The 17,926-nt window shown below is 51.2% G+C and overlaps 1 protein-coding gene across 2 annotated transcripts; it reads left to right on the forward strand.

The window, feature by feature from the left end:
* The first annotated feature begins 10,437 nt into the window (after positions 1 to 10,437).
* NRL (neural retina leucine zipper) lies at positions 10,438 to 16,146 on the forward strand. 2 transcript variants are annotated; one of them, XR_008310065.1, is made up of 4 exons: positions 10,438 to 10,537; positions 12,699 to 13,083; positions 14,694 to 15,506; positions 15,576 to 16,146. XR_008310065.1 is itself a non-coding variant. In XM_053263173.1 (3 exons), exons 1-3 carry the CDS (start codon positions 10,518 to 10,520, stop codon positions 15,072 to 15,074), a joined length of 786 nt encoding a protein of 261 aa, XP_053119148.1. In that variant the 5' UTR covers positions 10,438 to 10,517; the 3' UTR covers positions 15,075 to 16,146. The 2 variants fall into 2 exon arrangements, 1 of the variants encoding a protein (XP_053119148.1); XM_053263173.1 differs by having other exon boundaries at positions 14,694 to 16,146.
* The last annotated feature ends 1,780 nt before the right edge of the window (positions 16,147 to 17,926 follow it).

Genomic DNA, 17,926 nt, shown 5'->3' on the forward strand with positions numbered 1-17,926 from the left:
CCTACATCTAGGCATGTCAGTTTTCAAAGTGTCCCAGGACTCTTTAGCGCCCAAGATTTCACTTATTTCCTGCACATTTTCAAGCCCACCTTTGCAAACGTTAAAGTCTAGAATCTTGCTTTTAGGAAGAAAGAAAGAAAGAAAGAAAGAAAGAAAGAAAGAAAGAAAGAAAGAAAGAAAGAGAATTCTGAATATACTGCCCCAGGGAGGGCCAACCTGTAGTCGTTGAGGGCTTGCAGCTGGGGATGATGGGAGTTGTAGCCCAAGAACAGCTGGAGAGTCCCATGTTGCCCTCCTCTCCTGCCTCATAAGAAGTTCACGCAGGGATATGAAGGGAGCCAAATCACGTGGCGAACAAATGAAACTTGTGCCATTGCTAGACAAGTGAAAGGCAAAGTCAGGTGAGAGACTGAACAGAAGATGGTATTTGTGTCACTTTAAAAAACAAACCAACCAAAATTGGCACTGCTCCTGTACCTGGAACAGCAGCCCAACAAGCAGAGCTTTAACAGGTGAAACTTTTCTCCATCACTTGATCTGCCAGGGAAAAGAAAAAGAAAAAAAACATCCCCTGCTTAATTTCTGACTGCAGTCTACTGTTAAAAGGCATAGACAGGAGCAGAGGCTCAGGAAAAAGGTGGCAATTCTAGGTGTATAGACACACATGACAAGGAGGGGAATGTGTGTCTGTGACTTAGAGGTAGGTGTGTGTGTGTGTATGTATCCATGTTCATGACTCTCCCCCCGCCAATGTTCCAGCTTCTAGCAGAGGTGGATTCACCTGATAAGAGACAATAAAAATAACCGAGCTTTTTATGAGCCGATTAGCGATAATCGCCCTCCTTCACCCTCACCTGTGCCAAGGGATCAGAGGTGGGAATTAGCAATGAGAAGGATGGCAGCAGTAACCCCAAAAGGAAAGCGTGTCCAGAAATCCCCAGACCTGACAACTTCCCTGCTACAGTAACTGTGACCTCATTTTTCCCCCCAGAACCCAGGTGTCCTGGCGCTTGGATTCCCGAGGCCCACCCCACCCACTAGGCCCCGCTCCCCTCCCCAGAGTGTCCTCCCTCCTAGTTAAGAAATCTCCCCCTGTCTAATCCCAGCCTGAGTGGCACCTTTAATGAGCTCTGATCCCCCCCAAGCGGATTGAGCCACCTTCACCCCCTCCTCTGCCACCCGCCCCGTTCCCTGATTCCCCTTCAAACAAACAAACAAACAGGTGGATTAGCCTTGTGGGGAGACTTTTAATGGGATCAGAGTCCCAGAGGGGACGATTTCTCCTGTTGGATCAGCCAAGGCCCCAGGGGTTAAACTTTTAACCCCTATAATCTCCCTGTGGGTATGGAAGGGGGAAATTGTGTCTGCAGGTAGAAAAGGGCAAGAGGAACCACCATCAAGGTCTGGGTTTGCAAGGGATCCAAACAGGGGAGTCTGGAACTCAGAACTCAATCCCTAGCACAAGCAAGAGATCCTGGAAGGCAGGGCCCCTCTGCTCCTATATGAACATTCAATTAAGCAGCCTTGCACTGAGTCAGACCCTTGGTTCACCTAACTCAGTATTGTCCACACTGACTGGCAGCAACTCCACAAGGTTTCAGACAGGGATCTTTCCCAGCCCTACCCAAAGGCATAGCTAGGTAATTTTGGACCCTGGACCTAATGAGCTTACAGGAGCCCCACTGCAAAACAAGCACCCACCATCACAAACCCACAGGTCTGGGCCAGGTGGTGTGTGTGTGGGGTGGGGGTGGGGGTGGGGGTGGGGGTGGAGACTACACAACCCTGCAAAGGGTCCATACGTCTTTCTGATCATTCATCACAAACCCACAAATCTGGGTCAGAGTGCATTTGCGTCCCGCCCCTGCAAGACCATGCAGGCCCCCACTGGATTCACACAGCTTCTTGATCATTCGTAAACTAACTGGGACACAATTTGTGTCTCTTGCTCCACAGTTCAAGCACAAAACCAACTTGGACATATAATGCATTTATAAGGAAAATAAATTCAAACCACAACACATGCCCCTTGCTTTACGGTTCTCATGCAGACCTTTGGGATCACAAACTATGCTGAGCACGGAGCATTTGTGGGAAACCTTCATTAAAAAATCACAGGATTCAGGGGCGTAGCTATAATTGAACAAAAGGGTTCAAAGAACACGGGCCCCCAGCTCCTGAGGGCCCTCCAGATCCCTCCCTCCCTATTTTCTTCATTGTCTCCCTCACTCTGGGGGGCCGCCCAAGAGAGGGATGAACACGGGCCCCCTCTCCCCTAGCTACACCCCTGACAGGATTGACCTATTTCCTTGCAATAAAAATAAACATAATAAACCCATCTTGGGCCAGTTTCAGAACTCTAAGCCCTGTCATTCTGGAAATGTAAAGGACTGGGCAAAAGGAGGGCCATGTTGCACTTTTTAATGAAGGCAATGGGCAAATTCCTCCACATGGGAGTGGAATGATGTTCCAAGGTGGGGCTTCAGTTCCAGATGTTTTTGTAATGTTTTGCAAACAAGCCACTTATAGGACTTTGAGTCTTTTGAAGTTTTTTTCATTCAAAAAATCATTAAAAATCAACAGATTGACCAATTTGCTTCAAGATCAATACACAGTGCACTGCTAACCTGTCCTACATCTGTGCGCAATTTCAGAACTCTAGGCCACGCCATTCCAGAAATATAAAAGGTACCCTCTTTTCCCTTGGGGAAAATCATGGCACCCTCTATTGATTATTTTTTAAATTTAAAATATTTTCACCCTGTTCCTTCAGTACACTACTGCTCGGAGTGGCTCACAACCCTCTAAGAGAGTGGGCACACGGATATGGGCCCCCAGGTCCATGCCTAGTAGCCCCCCTGGAGATCTTGCCAAGGGCTGAATCTGAGACTTTCTGCACTCCAAAAATGCCTAGCTCCAACTGGGGACTCATGCCAAGGAGCAAAGGATTCTGGGAACCAGGACTGCCCAGTTTTGTTTGATAGAGCCCGCAAGGGATTGGGGCTAATGAGCAAGGATTTCTGGGAGCCAGCTCTTTTGGATTCTCCTTCTAGCTCTGAGGAAAAAGTGTCGCTACATTCAAGACGGAAGAGAAAACCAGCAGTCAAAACCTCTTACTGTATGGTAACCCCTGCTAACTTGGCAAAGAGGCACCTTTTAACGTGGTGGCTCTCTTTATTTAGCAGGGGGAGAGCAACAGGCCCTCTCCACCCCCAGCACAGCATCCCTCCAGTGACTGGTGCTGGTGTTTATCTTATGTTTCTTTTTAGATTGTGAGCCCTTTGGGGACAGGGATCCATCTTATTTATTTGTTATTTCTCTGTGTAAACCACGCAGGGCAGTATAGAAATCAAATCAATCAATCAATCAATCAATCAATCAATCAATCAATAAATACTACGGGATCTCAAAGGTGGCTCCTCAGAGGTTGCTGGACTACAGCTCCTATCATCCACAGCCACAGTGGGGCTGTGGATGATGGAAGCTGTAGTCCAACATCCTCTGACCCACATTTGAGAACTCCTGTCGCCTTTCTCCTGCAGATGTTTCCAAATGCAGCCCTGCTGTTAAGAGCCGGCTCCAAGAGTAAGCCCTAACCGAGTCCTGGCTCAAGTTAAGCCCAGTCTCTGGAACATAGGAAGCTGCCATATACTGAGTCAGACCATTGGTCCATCCAGCTCAGATCTGCCGACACAGACTGGCAGTGTCTCTCCAAGGTTTCAGACAGGCGTCTCTGGAGATGCTGCCAGCCCAGGCGACCTTCTGCATGCAAAGCAGATGTTCCAGCACCGAGCTACACAGCCTTTCTGCAAGACGATTTCTAACTAATTCTGATTTAGAATTATAACTAACCTGTCCTTGTGTCGGACCTGTCTCCACTATACACGATTTCTGCCATTTGGTACCTCCGTGATGCTGCAGTGAATAACTTCACTCCCCGCCTCTAGGTTTCTATCTGGCCAATAGAAACAACAGGACATTATCCACAAAAGGCCTACCGCCCCCCCTCCCTTCATAGGCCATGGAGGGCTTTTCACTATTTCCCTTTCTTGTCAATCAAGCCAGAAACTTTTCTGTTGTTTGCTAGAAAAGGGGCGGGGTAGTCAGAATAGAGCATTATTTTGTAAGAGCCCTCTGCTCTGTTTTTCTCCATAAACATGAGGTCTAGAAACTTACCTTTTAAAAATATACATACAAAAGCTTAGAATCTCAGACAGATGATGGGCACTAGGTAGAAAGCCTGGAACCTAGATCAGACCTGGGTTTCCAGAAAATGTGTCAACCCTACTCCTTTGGAATACTCTTCCTCTGCCTTGGCTCTCCAGCTGTGGTTGAATTACAACTCCCATCATCCCCAAATGCAATAAACTGCAGCTGGGGGTTATGGGAACTCTAATTCAGCAACAGCTGCAGAGCCGAGGCAGCCTACCCCAACTCCAGAGGTTAGGCCAGGGCTGCTCAACTTCGGCCCTCCTGCAGAGGTTGGCCTACAGCTCCCATAATCCCTGGCTATTGGCCACTGTGGCTGGGGATTATGGGAGTTGTAGTCCAAAAACAGCTGGGGGGGCGCTAAGTTGAGCACGCCTGGGTTAGGCACGCAAAGCAAAAACAGGACAGAGCACTATTTTGGAGAACTGTTGCCTCTTTAAAGCAAGGGATGGTGGGGACCAGAACGCCCGAGTTCCAGGCTCAGAGGACAGTGTGGCCTAGTGGGTTAGGAGATAATGATTCTGGGAACGAGGCTTCCTATATTTTGTTCCTTGCGGTGGTAGCAGGCAAACGGGTCTCACAGGTAATGCGCCAAGCCAGGAAAACCCCTGGGTTGTTTTCAACCCTGCTCCACTGAAGGAGGGAAGGGGAAAGAGTCAGATTTGTGCTTCGAAGCCCTTGTGGTGAGAGCAGCTGTGAATTGGCGCTGATAACAAGTTGCTGGAAACATGCCCCCCCCCTCCTTCCAGCCGCTGCCTCCTTTAACATCTTACCCTCCGGTGGAGGTCTAGGATTGGCCAAATGTGGTCCCAGCAATTTACTCCAAGGAACTTTGGCCCTAAGGTTGCCGTCCCAGGACATCTGCAAAGGACTTGCCTCCCATTGACTTCATGGGGACTTAGCTCTGAGTAAACATATTTAGGATCCTGTTGCCAAAGGCATAAGTGAACCCTGCTTCTTCCCCTCCTCCCGGAGAGATCAGGAGTCCTTTCCAGGCTCCATATAATTGCCTTCTTATCTAAAGCTGCCACTGGCTTCTCCCCCCCCGGCCCCCACCCCCACTTCTTTCTGGCATAGCTCCTATTCCTTTAAGTGTGCAGAAGTTCAACAGATGTGGCTTTCCCTAGTCCTGAATCCCTGTGCTGGGAGAACCCTTACCTGTTGAACTTCAGGCTGTTATCAAGCAAATTCTCAAGGTGGTACAGGAGATAAGATGGCAGCCAGCCAGCCAACCTGGAGCATTCCGCCTTCCCCACAACCTGCCACTGCGTTTTAAATCGGCAGAGCAAGAGTGCAAACTTAGGATCTCATGCATGGTTCGAATGGAACTAATCCGGTCTAAGTGACCTGACGCCTGCATTCTTCGTCAATAACTTTAGAACTGTTTCACTGATCCAGACTAAGGCCCTTCTAGTCTGCTTCTGCCTGATGATACTGAGTCAGATCATGTTCCATCCAGCCCAGTGCCACACGCTCTGACTGGCAGCAGCAGCACTCATAGCCAAAGGACACATTCCTTTGAAAGCACGGGTTCTCAGCCTTCAGTCCCCGGAAGTTGTTGGGACTACAAACCCCATCACCCCCAGCCGCAATGACATGGGGTGATGGGATTTGTAATCCATCATTCAATTCATGTAATTCAGACCCTCAGGGACTGAACCGGGGACCTTTTGCATGCCAAGTAGATGCTGCTACTAATAATACAAATATTTATATACGGCTCTTCAACAAATTTCTCAAAGCAGTTTACAAAGAAAGATAAATAATACATAAACAAGATGGTCCCCTGTCCCCAAAGGGCTCACAATCTAAAAAGAAACATAAGGTAGACACCAGTGACAGCCATTGGAGGGATGCTGTGCTGGAGATGGACAGGGCCAGTTGCTCTCTCCCTGCTAAATATAAGAGAATCACCACTTTAAAAGGTGTCTCTTTGCTCAGTTAGCAGGGGTTTACCTAGACTACAGGTGTAGTGTAAAGTGTAGTCTACCGTGTGCCCTTGAGAGCTCACAGGTCTAACCTCTGCCCGCCAGGAGAAACTGAGGCATCCCAGCCCCACTGCTCCAACCCACAAGACCCTCATCCACTTTTTGGCAAAGCCGGGAGTCCTGGCTGCCTGCCCGGCACCGTTTAACCCCTCACACCCTGGAAGGATAATCTTGCCTTCCTTATCCTGTGGATTGTAGGGGTTAAAAGTTTAACCCCTGGCTGATCCAGGAGGAGAAATCTGGCCCACTCCCCAGATCCCATTAAAAGTCTCCCCACTCAGGTAATCTGCCTGTTTGTTGCTGGGATCAAGGAGGGGGACACAGTGGGGTTGGAGGGGACAATCCGCTTGGCTGGGTTGAGAACCCATTAAAGGTGTCACCCGCGTCAGGATTAGGCAAGGGGAAAATGTGGGTCACCGAGGTTGGGGGGGGGGCGAGAAGGGGCCATCAGGGGGAGAGAAAGACGGGCCAATTAAACAGAGAATATATGCCATTAAGTGATTAAGCAGGTTCAGTTTTGTTTGTTGACATCTGGCATCAAGGAGACTGCTGGGATCTGGTCTTGATTTATTGAGCACACTTCTGTGCGGCTGCTTTTCCACAGCTTGAGAGGGTGAATCTACTCCCCGCCTTCCTTATTTGCAAAGTAACATAAAACACAATTACGATGCAGAAATGAACATTACAGCCCCCTGGTTAACAACAGGGAACCCATCCGCAGATACTCTGTTCCTGCGGTTAACTGATCTGTTGAACTCAATGAGTTTTTACTTCCGAAGGGGGTTCAAAGATGGCAAAACAGAACTGTCAAGATTTTTTTCCCCTCTGGCTGGGCTCCTATGCCCTTAACATCTGGCAGGAATTCAAGAGGTGAAGCTTTAACAAGCTGTGACTCAGGGGTTCTCATCTTTGGGTCCTTGGATGCTGTTGGACTACAACCCCCATCATCCCCAGCCAAGGACATTGTGGCTGGAGATGATGGGAGTTGTAGTCCAACATCTGGGGACCTAAGGTTAGGAACGCTTGCTTTAAGCCTTTGTCATGTGTCTAGTCTAGTCTGCAGAGAACCAAGCTGTCTTTTTTTCCTGGTAAAGTTGTGCCGTTGAGTCGGTGTCGACTCGTGGTGACCACAGAGCCATGTGGTTTTCTTTTGGTAGAATACAGGAGGGGTTAGGCCTCTTAATATGTGTGACTGACAGGCAGAAATAATAATAGTGCAACCTCCCCTGGCTGTAGTGATGGGCCAAGCTTTACCTGTGGGATTTCTGCCTGCCACAGGGCAGTTAAAGGCGCAGAATTATTGCAAACATCCTCCCCCCACCCCCGGTAGAATGAAAATGGTGGGTTTTTGTGTTTAGGCTCTCTCAGGGTTAGGACCTTTGGAGGAGGTGAGGCCACGGAGGACCCTGAGGGGCTTCAGCTGGGCAAGCAGGACAGGGGGCTGTGGAGTTGTGCGGGGGCCCAATTGTGTATTATTGTATGTGTCCCCCCTCCCTCTTTTTTTTTTTGGTAGCTTCACAACAGGGCACGGTCAGGTGGGGAGGTCACGCCAGGGGTGGCAGGGAGGCGCGGGGAGGTGGGGTGAGGCCTGATGACAGGGTGACGTCACCCTGAATAGGCAGAGAATCCCCTGTCACAACGGGTTAGCAACACTCCCCAGCCCTATTGTTTTGGCGGCCGCTGGGGATTAGGCAGCGGGTAGGCCTGGGCTGGAGCGGGCAGAAGTCATGGCAACCAGGCCCCAAGGTTGGATTCTGGCAACGGACCCCCTGCCCTCCCCCCCGCCATGAGCAATGGCTTTGGGGGAGGGTAGCGAAGGGTTCCATCCAGGTCCTGTGGCCGAATGAAACGGACATCACGACTGTCCTGTATTTCTGTTAATGTGGGAGACGGGATCTGGAATATGCCCCACATGCGACATTCACCATCAAGTGGTGGCGAATCAGGTGCCAAGCCACCTTGACCAGGGTTCTCAGCTGCAAGTCCCTGGATGGCATTGGACTACAATTCCCATCATCCACAGCCACAATGGCTGGATGCAGATGATCCAGCACCTGGGGACCGGAGATTGAGAACCCCTGCTTAACATGTCCACCCATCTGGGTTTTGCATGGCAACAATGCCTTTTCCTTTCACCAGACTGAATCATTTGCCACCAGAGGGGTACGGAGGCTTCTGCCCTATAGCAGGGGGGGCCTTTTCTCTCTCTTTGTGTTTGCAAGCAAAGTGGGAGTTCTCATCTGCATTTGTTATTATTTATTAAACATACAGCACCATCACTGTATAGGGCACATTATAGAATCAACAGAGGAACAACAGGTCCCTGCCCCCAGGAGTTTACAATCTACATTTCAAGCAGGAATGAGACAACGAGGGAAGGGGAGAGGCAGAGGGGATTACATGTCCTCAGCAGATGTGGTCATTTCCTGTTTCGCTACTTCATTTCACCCCAGGCTCAGCCCCAAAGTCTATTTTCAGTGCCAAAGATAAATCCCAGAAATATACGGTGCGGTCACAAGTGTCTCTGACCATAGGTAGTGTGCAGTGGGCCCTCTAATTTTTATTTTGCGGAATAAGTTTTGCTCTGGGTGGCAGCATCAAGGCAGTGTGTGCACACGTGCATTCAGACTGAGGCCTTCCTGATTCAACCTGAGCGGGATCTAAAATTAACTGAGAAGACATCAGAAAGCTTGTGAGCGCACAGAAGCATGCACGCCTTAAGAGGGAACAGTGGTAGTGTGTGTTTCTTTTGCCACTGGGTAGCCACAGCCTGCTCCATACACACCTGGGATAATTAATTATTATTGTTGTTATTTTTACATTTATATCCCACTCTTCCTCCAATAGCCCAGAGCGGTAGACTACATACTTGAGTTTCTCTTTCACAACAACCCTGTGAAGTAGGTCAGGCTGAGAGAGAAGTGACTGGCCCAGAGTCACCAAGCTAGTTTCATGGCTGAATAGGGATTTGAACTCGGGTCTCCCCGGTCCTAGTCCAGCACTCTAACCACTATACCACGCTGGCTCTTGGGAAGTCCATTGGGAAGAGGAAGGATATCAAACCAATTTACCACTCTCCCTAAAATCAGGGTTTTGGGGTGTGTGTTTTTTAAAATAGCTGCTTCCTGTCAGAAGGAGAAGGCACTCTGAACATGCTTTTTAAAAAGAGCAGTTGGTTCCCTTCAGAAAGGAAAGGCCTTCTAAACATGCTTAGAGACAGAACAAGGATTACACAGAAGTGGATTCTGAAGGAGGGCGGGGAGAAGATACTCTAGGGAACACACCTAAGGGTATAGCAGGTCATAGTTCCCTGGTGGAACACCTGCGCTGCATACAGAGGGTCCCAAGTTCAATCCCTGGCAGCATCTCCAGTAGGACTGGGAAATCCCCTTGTCTGAAATTCTGAAGAGTTGCTGCCTGCCAGTGTGGACAATTCTGTGCCAGCAAGACCAAGGCTCTGACTGGCAGCTTCCTATGCTCACATGGGTTTTCAAGCATCGTTGATTATTGTGGCTGTACAGAGTCAGGCACTTGGTTATTCTAAATCGGGAGTTCCCAGACATGGGTGCCCTGAGGCTGCTGGACTACAGGTCCCACCATTCCCCGCCGCTGTGGCTGGGGATGATGGGAGTTGTAGTCCAGCAACCTCTGGGCACCCAAGGCTGGGAACACCTATTCTAAACGATTGGGTTGGGAGCGGCAGAAGCTTTCATGGACTCCCTCGCGCTTCAGCAGATGTGCATTTTTCGCCCTGGGTGCATCCGTGCCAGCTGCGAATCATGCATCTGACACAGCATGTTTGAGTCCATGGAAACTTTGGTGGTTTCGCCGCAACGGATGAACTCAGCTGCCTCCCTGGAAGCAAGTGGGGAGTCCAACAGCACCCTCTCAGCCTTGCCTTGTTTGGTCTCCGTTTCTCGGCCAGGGCGCGAGCGAGCAGTGGCTTTTGCCGCTGCTCAGATGAGGAAGCTGAAAGCAAAACGAAACTTCCTCCAAGAGAGCCAGAGAGATCAGGGACACCCTTAACTAACACACTCCACAGTCCGGCGGGGGGTGGGGGTGGAGGAGGAGGCCTGTACAAGGGCAGAGAGCCTGGTGCCCGGCCTCTCCTGGTATGCTAATGAAGTCCAAGGTCCCCATTGGCCAGAGGATAATATATTCCTATGAGCTCAGCTTCCCCGGAGCTTTAAATGGGACCCTGGTGTCCGGGCTCTGGTCTCTGGGCTGGGTAGCTGCCACCCTCCCCTGGCACGAGTGCACAGGAGCCCTGGCACGGTCCGAAGGGCAACAGCTGGAGGCAGGAGCTGGACAGGGGAACAGATGGATGCACAAGCAAACAGGTGGGTGCAGGCGGAGCTCACGCCACAACAAATCTGTCAGCCTTTAAGGTGCCACAAGACGCTTCTTTGCTTTGAGGTGGGCACAGCAGTCATCGGTTGGGCACCAGAGAGGGATGCAAAGACGCACTTGGCAGAGGGCAACCTGTGGAATTTCTTTCCCTCTGAGATCCCTGCCGCTTTATCATTCTCCATTTTTTTTTAAAAAAAAGTGTATCCTTTCCTCGGATTTCTGTTTTTGTTTGACGATTGAACAGTTTTCTTCTGATCAAAAAGGGTTGTAAAGGTGGGAAAGGCCCAACCAAAAATGATCAGAGAGTTGTAGGACCTTCCCTGCAAGGAAAGACTGAAGTGTTTGGGATTTCTTAGTTCCGGCAGAAAGATGATCCAAGTAGTGGAGACACAGTCGAGGTTCATTAAATTAGACAGGGTGTGAAGAAAGTGGCGAGGGCGAAGTTTTTCCCTTCCTTTTCCTCCTCGAGACTAGAACTCTGGGTCACCCAGTGAACTTGACTGGCAGTGCCTTCAGGGCAGAGGAGAGAAAGGACATTTTCCACGCAACACGTCATTCATTTAGGAAATGAACTTGCACAAAACGTAGGGATGGCCATGGGCTTGAATGGTGTGAAAGGAGGATTAGCCAAATGAATGTGGGTCTATCTATGCCATGATGGCTAAATGGAGCCCCCATGTTCAGAAGCAGTGTACCCCTGTATACCAGCCTCTGGGGAGCAACAGGAAGAGAGGGCTGTGACTTTCATGTCCTGCATGTGGAATCCTGTTGGCCTAGGTGGGAAACAGGATGCTGGAGGAGATGGACCTTTGGTCTGATCCAGACGGGCCCTTATTATGTTCTCTTTCTCTGCCCTTCGCACCTTGGATTTTCGATGTCCTGCATCCTCCCTCCCTCCCCTGCTTAACCTCATGTGTCATGCCTGCATTGGCGCAATTGCAAACCTCCTGGGGGCAGGGAACTGCAGCTTACAGCTTGTGCTCTGTAGGATGGCTAGCGGCTGAAGGGCCTTGATCATTTTGAGATGTGATGCTTATCTAAGAAAGAGCAGCAGCATGTGGAAACCCACCAGCTGAGAGCATGACAAGATATGCAAAAGGAGCACAAACGTGAACAGAAAAGCCAGCCTGCCAGGCAAGGAGTGTGACATGTGCACATGATGCAAAGAGTGTGGAACTGGAATCCAAGAGGGTCTTCCACCACAATAAGTTAAAATATGCAGGCTGACTTATTGTATGAGGGTCAGCCTTGCCTGACAAGAGCATCCTCTTTGCATACAGATCTAGGTCTTTAGGGGGGTCCCTGAAATGGGGGGGAGTTATCCAGGGCTGGGTAAGAAGAGACTAATTTGCTGGCCTTGGGCTGCATGCAAGCGAAGCGACCTAAGGTACTAGTCCATATGACTGGTGCCTAACCAGTCATATAACTGGCGCAAGAGCCCCTCAAACTGGCTCACTGAAGCAAATGTGTTACAGACGTTCAGGCCAATCCAGCCGTTACACTTCCTCCATGCACCTGCTGAATAGGGACATAGGAAGCTGCCATATACTGAGTCAGACCATTGGTCTATCTAGCTCAGTATTGTCTTCACAGACTGGCAGCAGCTTCTCCAAGGTTGCATGCAGGAGTCTCTCTCAGCAGCCCTATCTTGGAGATGCTGTCAGGGAGAGAACTGGGAACCTTCTGCTCTTCCCAGAGCGGCTCCATCCCCGGATGAGGGGAATATCTTCCAGCGCTCACACTTCTAGTCTCCCATTCAAATGCAGCCAGGGTGGACCCTGCTTAGCAAAGGGGACAAGTCAGGCTGGCTACCACAAGGCCAGCTCTCCTCTCCTATGAATGAAGAGGGTATTGGCACCCTGGTCCCAGCCAGCATGCTCTGGTACGATGCTGCCCTCTCACGGAATCCCAATGGGGACGCTGGCTGGTTCCAGAAGCCCCCCAATCTGCAGAAGGAGGGAGAACAGAGGGAGCCTCGCAAGTGCCGGTGTGGCCCCCGGGCCAGCCACACAAGCACAGGCTGCTAAATTGGCTGTGCCAGTTGCAAATCCATCAATCTGCTCTTCAGCGCCTCCAGGGCTCTTCCCAGTCCGAGGATCCCTCCCCGTCACGCAGCCTAATCTTCTCTCTCTCTCTCCCCCCTCCGTGCAGGATGAGTGCCCGGCCATCCAGCCCCCTTGCTCTGGAATACCTCGACGACTTTGACCTGCTGAGGTTCGAGGTGAAGCAGGAGGGCCCCAGGCCGGGGGGCAGCACCTCCCTGAACTCCACCCCATGCAGTTCGGTGCCCCCCTCGCCCACCTTTGACAAGGCCGGGGACCCCAAGTGCACCCTGGAAGAGCTGTACTGGATGGCATCCCTCCACCAGAGCCTGGCGGCGGCCGCTGGGGCTAGCCCCGAGGGCCAGATGTTGCCAGGTCTGGATGAAGCTGTGGACGCGCTCTTGGGGGCAGAAGGGGGGCTCCAAGGGGGCACGACTCCCCAGCTGCCCGGGTTCCTGGGGACAACCGAAGGGTTCAGCGGAGATCAGCAGCAGGTGAGATGAAACAAAAAAGGCGGCCGGGGGGGGGGAGACCGCGTGCGTGCCTGGCTCAGGGGAAATTAAAGGGGGTATGAAGTATTGGAAGGCAGAAGAAATGCAGGGGAAATGGCCTGATTTCAGAACCGAGATCTGTCCCCCACCCCCGGAGTAAATTACTTGAAGTGTCTCTGAGCATGCGCTAAGTGCCTTTCTCCACAGCATTAAATAACCATAACCAGGCCTCACGCATCTGGGATTAGGAGGAGAGCTTTCCAAGTCAGCGGTTTCCTTTAACAAGGAAGGGCTCCACAGCACCCGTTTGTGGTACTGGAACGTGAACAAGCAAGGCGAGATTGCAAATAAGCAAGGCAACGCCTCCTGAGCACATACAGAGGGCCTTTCACTCATCACTGGGGAACCACATCTGGATGAGGGAATGAGACTCACATATCAGAGAGTGTGGTTACCAAGGAGGCTTGCATTAGGTCAGGAGTTCTCAACCAGACATTCTCGGGCAACTCCATCATCCCCAGCCATGATGACCCAAGGCCTTTCTGTTTTGATGGATTCATCCCTGCTCTGCTTTCCTAAACACTTCCCTAGAAGAAACAGGTACGCAGTCTGGGGGTGCTTCTGGATCCGAGCCTCTCTCTGGTGTCCCAGGTTGAGGCGGTGGCCAGAAGCGCCTTCTATCAGCTTTGGCTGATATGCCAGCTGCCTCCGTTTCTTGAGACAAATGACCTCAGAACAGTGGTACATATACTAGTAGACTCCAGACTAGACTACTGCAATGCGCTCTATGTGGGGCTGCCCTTGTATGTAGTCCAGAAACTACAGTTGGTCCAGAATGCAGCAGCCAGATTGGTTTCTGGGTCAACTTGGAGAGACCATATTACTCCCGTATTGAAAGAGCTGCACTGGATGCCAATAAGTTTCCAGGCAAAATACAAGGTGCTGGTTATAACCTATAAAGCCCTAAACAGCTTGGGCCCTGGGTATTTAGGAGAACGTCTTCTTTGTCATGAACCCCACCGCACATTGAGATAATCAGGAGAAGTCCGTTTGCAGTTGCCACCGGCTTGTCTGGTGGAAGGAGAAGGGCCTTCTCTGCTGCTGCCCCGAAGCTTTGGAACACACTCCCTGGTGAAATAAGAGCCTCCCCATCTCTGACAACTTTTTTTAAAGTTTTCACACACACACACACACGCGCGCGCGCGTTCACCCAGGCTATTAACTATATACTGCTTGTAATAGTTCTAACACTGTTTTACAATTTTAAACTGTTGTAATGTTTTAACTTTTTTTGTTGTCATTTATTTTGTTTTATTTTGTAAGCTGCCCAGAGATGTAAGTTTTGGGTGGTATTAAAATATGTTAAACAAACAAACCCCTCCCACAGTAGAAATCCAGAGCCCTCCCTAGGTGGTTCACTGGGAACAAACCTCAGCTTAACCCCCCAGGTTCTTTGGGGGATGCTCTCCTTTCCCCTCCACCGATACGGCCGCCTCGTGTTGCTTCGTTGTCGGGCTACCTCTGGCCGGGACTCCCCAGTTCCGTTTCCCAGCGGTTTGGGTTCCCTCGCCCACTGACGCCCGCTTCTTCCCCGGTTCCTTCCCTCTGTCTAGCTGGCCCTGCTCTCCGACCGCTTCTCGGACGTCCAGCTGGTCTCCATGTCGGTGCGGGACCTGAACCGGCAGCTCCGCGGCTTGGGCAAGGACGAGGTGCAGCGCCTCAAGCAGAAACGGCGCACCCTGAAGAACCGCGGCTACGCCCAGTCCTGCCGCTTCAAGCGAGTCCAGCAGCGGCACATCCTGGAGGCCGAGAAGTCCCAGCTGGCTCAGCAGCTAGAGGCCCTGCGTGTCGAGATGGCCCGGGTGGCCCATGAAAGGGACGTCTACAAGGCCCGCTGTCAGAAGCTGCTGGGGGACACCGCCAAGGGGTACATCGGAGAAGAGGCAGAGCCTCCTACTCCTCAGCCTACCTCACTGGCACAGTTTTACCTATGAAGAGCTCCCTTCCGGGCACAACAGACTGTGCAAATCAAGTGGGAGACAGATTTGGGGAGTCGTTTTTTTCCAACCTGGCCAGAAGGGGGCGCTGTGGACTAAGGAGCCCTTGTTCTCTTTCTCCTCGCCAAAGGGTGGCTTGAGGCTGCAGCTCTTGATAAGATTTCCCTTTTTTCACCACCAGGGGCGCAAAAGAGCTAGGGCGCGGCCATGAGTGCATCCACACAGCAAACCCATCTTGGTTCTATAGCTAGCACTGCTTCTCCTCAAAAGGGACCCAGAGTCCCTTTGCAGAACTTCTCAAATTCTTTGAGGGGGAAAGAAGGACTATTAAGCCAGTTTAAGCCTGCTGTGTAGATATGCCCCAAATCTGCAGACAGAGGGGGAAGAGAGAGAGTTTTGATGGTCGTAATGCTTCCATCTTCCTCCTAGGTGTGCAAACTTGGCCCTCCAGCTGTTCCTGAACTCCAACTCTCATCAGTTCAACAGCTGGAGGGCCAGGTTTGCCCACCTCTGTCCTAGAGTGACAGTTCTATGGGGAGCAGGATGGTAGCTGGGGCTAGGGACGGGACTGGAGTCAGTATCTGGGGGTTGTGCGGTGGCAGGGTTCACGCCCTCGCTCACACACCAAACATAGGCCTGTAATCAAAACTGTTTTTTCTACACAATGTACAACTGTGTACTGGAAAACCACATTAGTGCTGGAAAGTGCAGGCATATGCATCTCATGTGTCACATCAGTCCTGTGATGATGTTCCTGCACGGAGGCATCAGCTGGGAAGAAAACCCTCTTGCCTTCAGCGGGAGGCCCTTCTTTGTAGCATGTCGCCCCCTTCTGCTCCAGCCGGCGGCTTTTCTAGCAGGGGGAATGCTACGGGGAAGGGAGCGCACGAGGGTGCATCTGACTAGCAACCTTGGGTAGAACCTTCTGGAAAGATCATGCTGGGCTGGGCGGACCATGCACGCCGCAGTTGGGAGGCAGCCCCCACGGCTGGGCCATCTCCTCCTTTTCGTTTGCTCCTGGTGAAACCGCGCGGTGGAAATAAAATGTAGCGGACATGCCATGACAGGGGACAGTGTTACTGTGGGCCTTTGTGGGGATTTGGCGAATGTTGCAGGCAAACAGAAAGAATCTGGAAGAGCAACCCCCCCAAAAAAGTCAAACGAGAAGCCTAAATAATGTTTGCGTTCCAAAAGAAAGCACAGCCATGGGCCTTCCAAATGTCAGTTTAAAAAAAAACAGCTTTGTCCTCTCCCTCTCCCCCAAGGTTAACTTCTCCCTCTTCACCTACATCCCGGGATCTGATGCTCACCCGTGAACGTGAGTGTAAGATCCGCCCGCAGTGAACCGCTTCTGTGTCTTCTTCCAAGAGTCCAACGACCAAAGGGCGGTAGCAGGACTCTGGTGGAAGAAGGCGATGGCGTCATGGAACGGATCCAGTATGGAATGTTGGGAAGTCTGAGAAGTCCACCTTCCCGCATTACTTGCAAATGGAGAGTTATGTTAATCATTAAAAAACAAAAACTAAAAAACAACCCCCAAAACAGTATACTAGGCAGGTCCTATTGCTATAGGAAAAGGTGTGCATTTGTGTGTGTGTGTGTGCGCGCGCGCGCATGTGTGTGAATTTTAAGTGTGCTTGTGGGCATAAGTGTGTGCATGGTCAGAATGGAATATATTATGGCACAGGTTTTTCAAACTTGGGTCCCCAGCTGGACTACAACGCCCATCGTCCACAGCCACAACAAACCTTTGTGGGACCCAAGGTTGGGAATCCCTGTATCATGGGTGAAACTGTGACTGGGGCCGACGTGCAGGGGTGTGTGTGTCCAGCAGCAGTAGGCAATTACCTTGCCAGGAGTCCAGGCCCTCAGAAGGACCCACTGCCAACCCTCAAGACAACCTCTGGGTCTACAGCTTTTGTGGACGACGCATTGCCCCCCGACCTTCCTTCCACCAAGGCCAAGCTCTATCCTGAACCTTGGTGGTGGGGGGAGCAAGCGGGCAGTTTGCTGAGACCCCCCCCCCACGTTCTAGGTGCTTACTCCCCGGAAAGTGTGCACCGCATTGCACCCTCAGGGTGTAGGGAAATGGAGGCCAGGGATGTCATTCATGTATGCACCTCTGTGTGTGCAACTGGGCACACAACGGCACACACTTGTGCACAATGGAGCTGCTGCCTGTGTGTGTGTTGCCTGTGCCTGTGCAACCTGACCAGATCGCGGAGTGTGGAGTTGTGTGTGTGAACATTTGCACACATAGAAGCAACTGGCTGCTTGTCCAGGTAAAGGGCACACAGAGACATGTGGGCTGAATCGCCATATGCTCAAGTGTGCATTGTATGGTTGCAGTCACACTTGCTTGGAGCCTAAGTAATGAGGGGCAGCCGGCAGCCAACAGCGCCCTCCTCTCCATGTCTACTTGGAAGTATGTTCCACTGCGTGTGACGGGGCTTACTTCCAGGTGACGGCACCCTAAGAGAGTGCCTTGTGTAGTGGAGGGGTTCTCCAGCTTGGGCCCCCAGATGTTGCTGGACTACAACTCCCATCATCCCTGGCCATTGTGGCCTGGGGTGATGGGAGTGGCAATTCAACAACAGCTGGGGGACTCAAGGTTGAGAAGCCCTGGAGTGGTGGTTTCTGCATGAAGCCATGCATGAGGCCGGGGCCCTTGTGAATAGCAGCTAAGGCCAGTAAGCGAGAATGTTTATTTTGTGGTCTGCCTCCCAAATATGTGGGGTGTTCAGCATGAATTTATTTCCCCCTCCCGTCCATCTCAGCTCCCTCTTCCAAGTTTAGTTTAGTTTTATGTTCTATTTATTTTTGAAACTTTAGCTTTCTCCATCTCATTG

This window comes from Hemicordylus capensis, chromosome 6 (assembly GCF_027244095.1).
Source record: "Hemicordylus capensis ecotype Gifberg chromosome 6, rHemCap1.1.pri, whole genome shotgun sequence".
NCBI lineage: Eukaryota > Metazoa > Chordata > Lepidosauria > Squamata > Cordylidae > Hemicordylus > Hemicordylus capensis.

What these genes read in the sequence shown, in the direction of transcription:
- NRL (XM_053263173.1), top strand. Translation starts at nt 10,518, where the DNA reads ATGGATGCACAAGCAAACAG. An exon ending in ATGGATGCACAAGCAAACAG is followed by an intron (nt 10,538 to 12,698) that starts GTGGGTGCAGGC and finishes CCCTCCGTGCAG; the next exon opens with GATGAGTGCCCGGCCATCCA. An exon ending in TCAGCGGAGATCAGCAGCAG is followed by an intron (nt 13,084 to 14,693) that starts GTGAGATGAAAC and finishes CCCTCTGTCTAG; the next exon opens with CTGGCCCTGCTCTCCGACCG.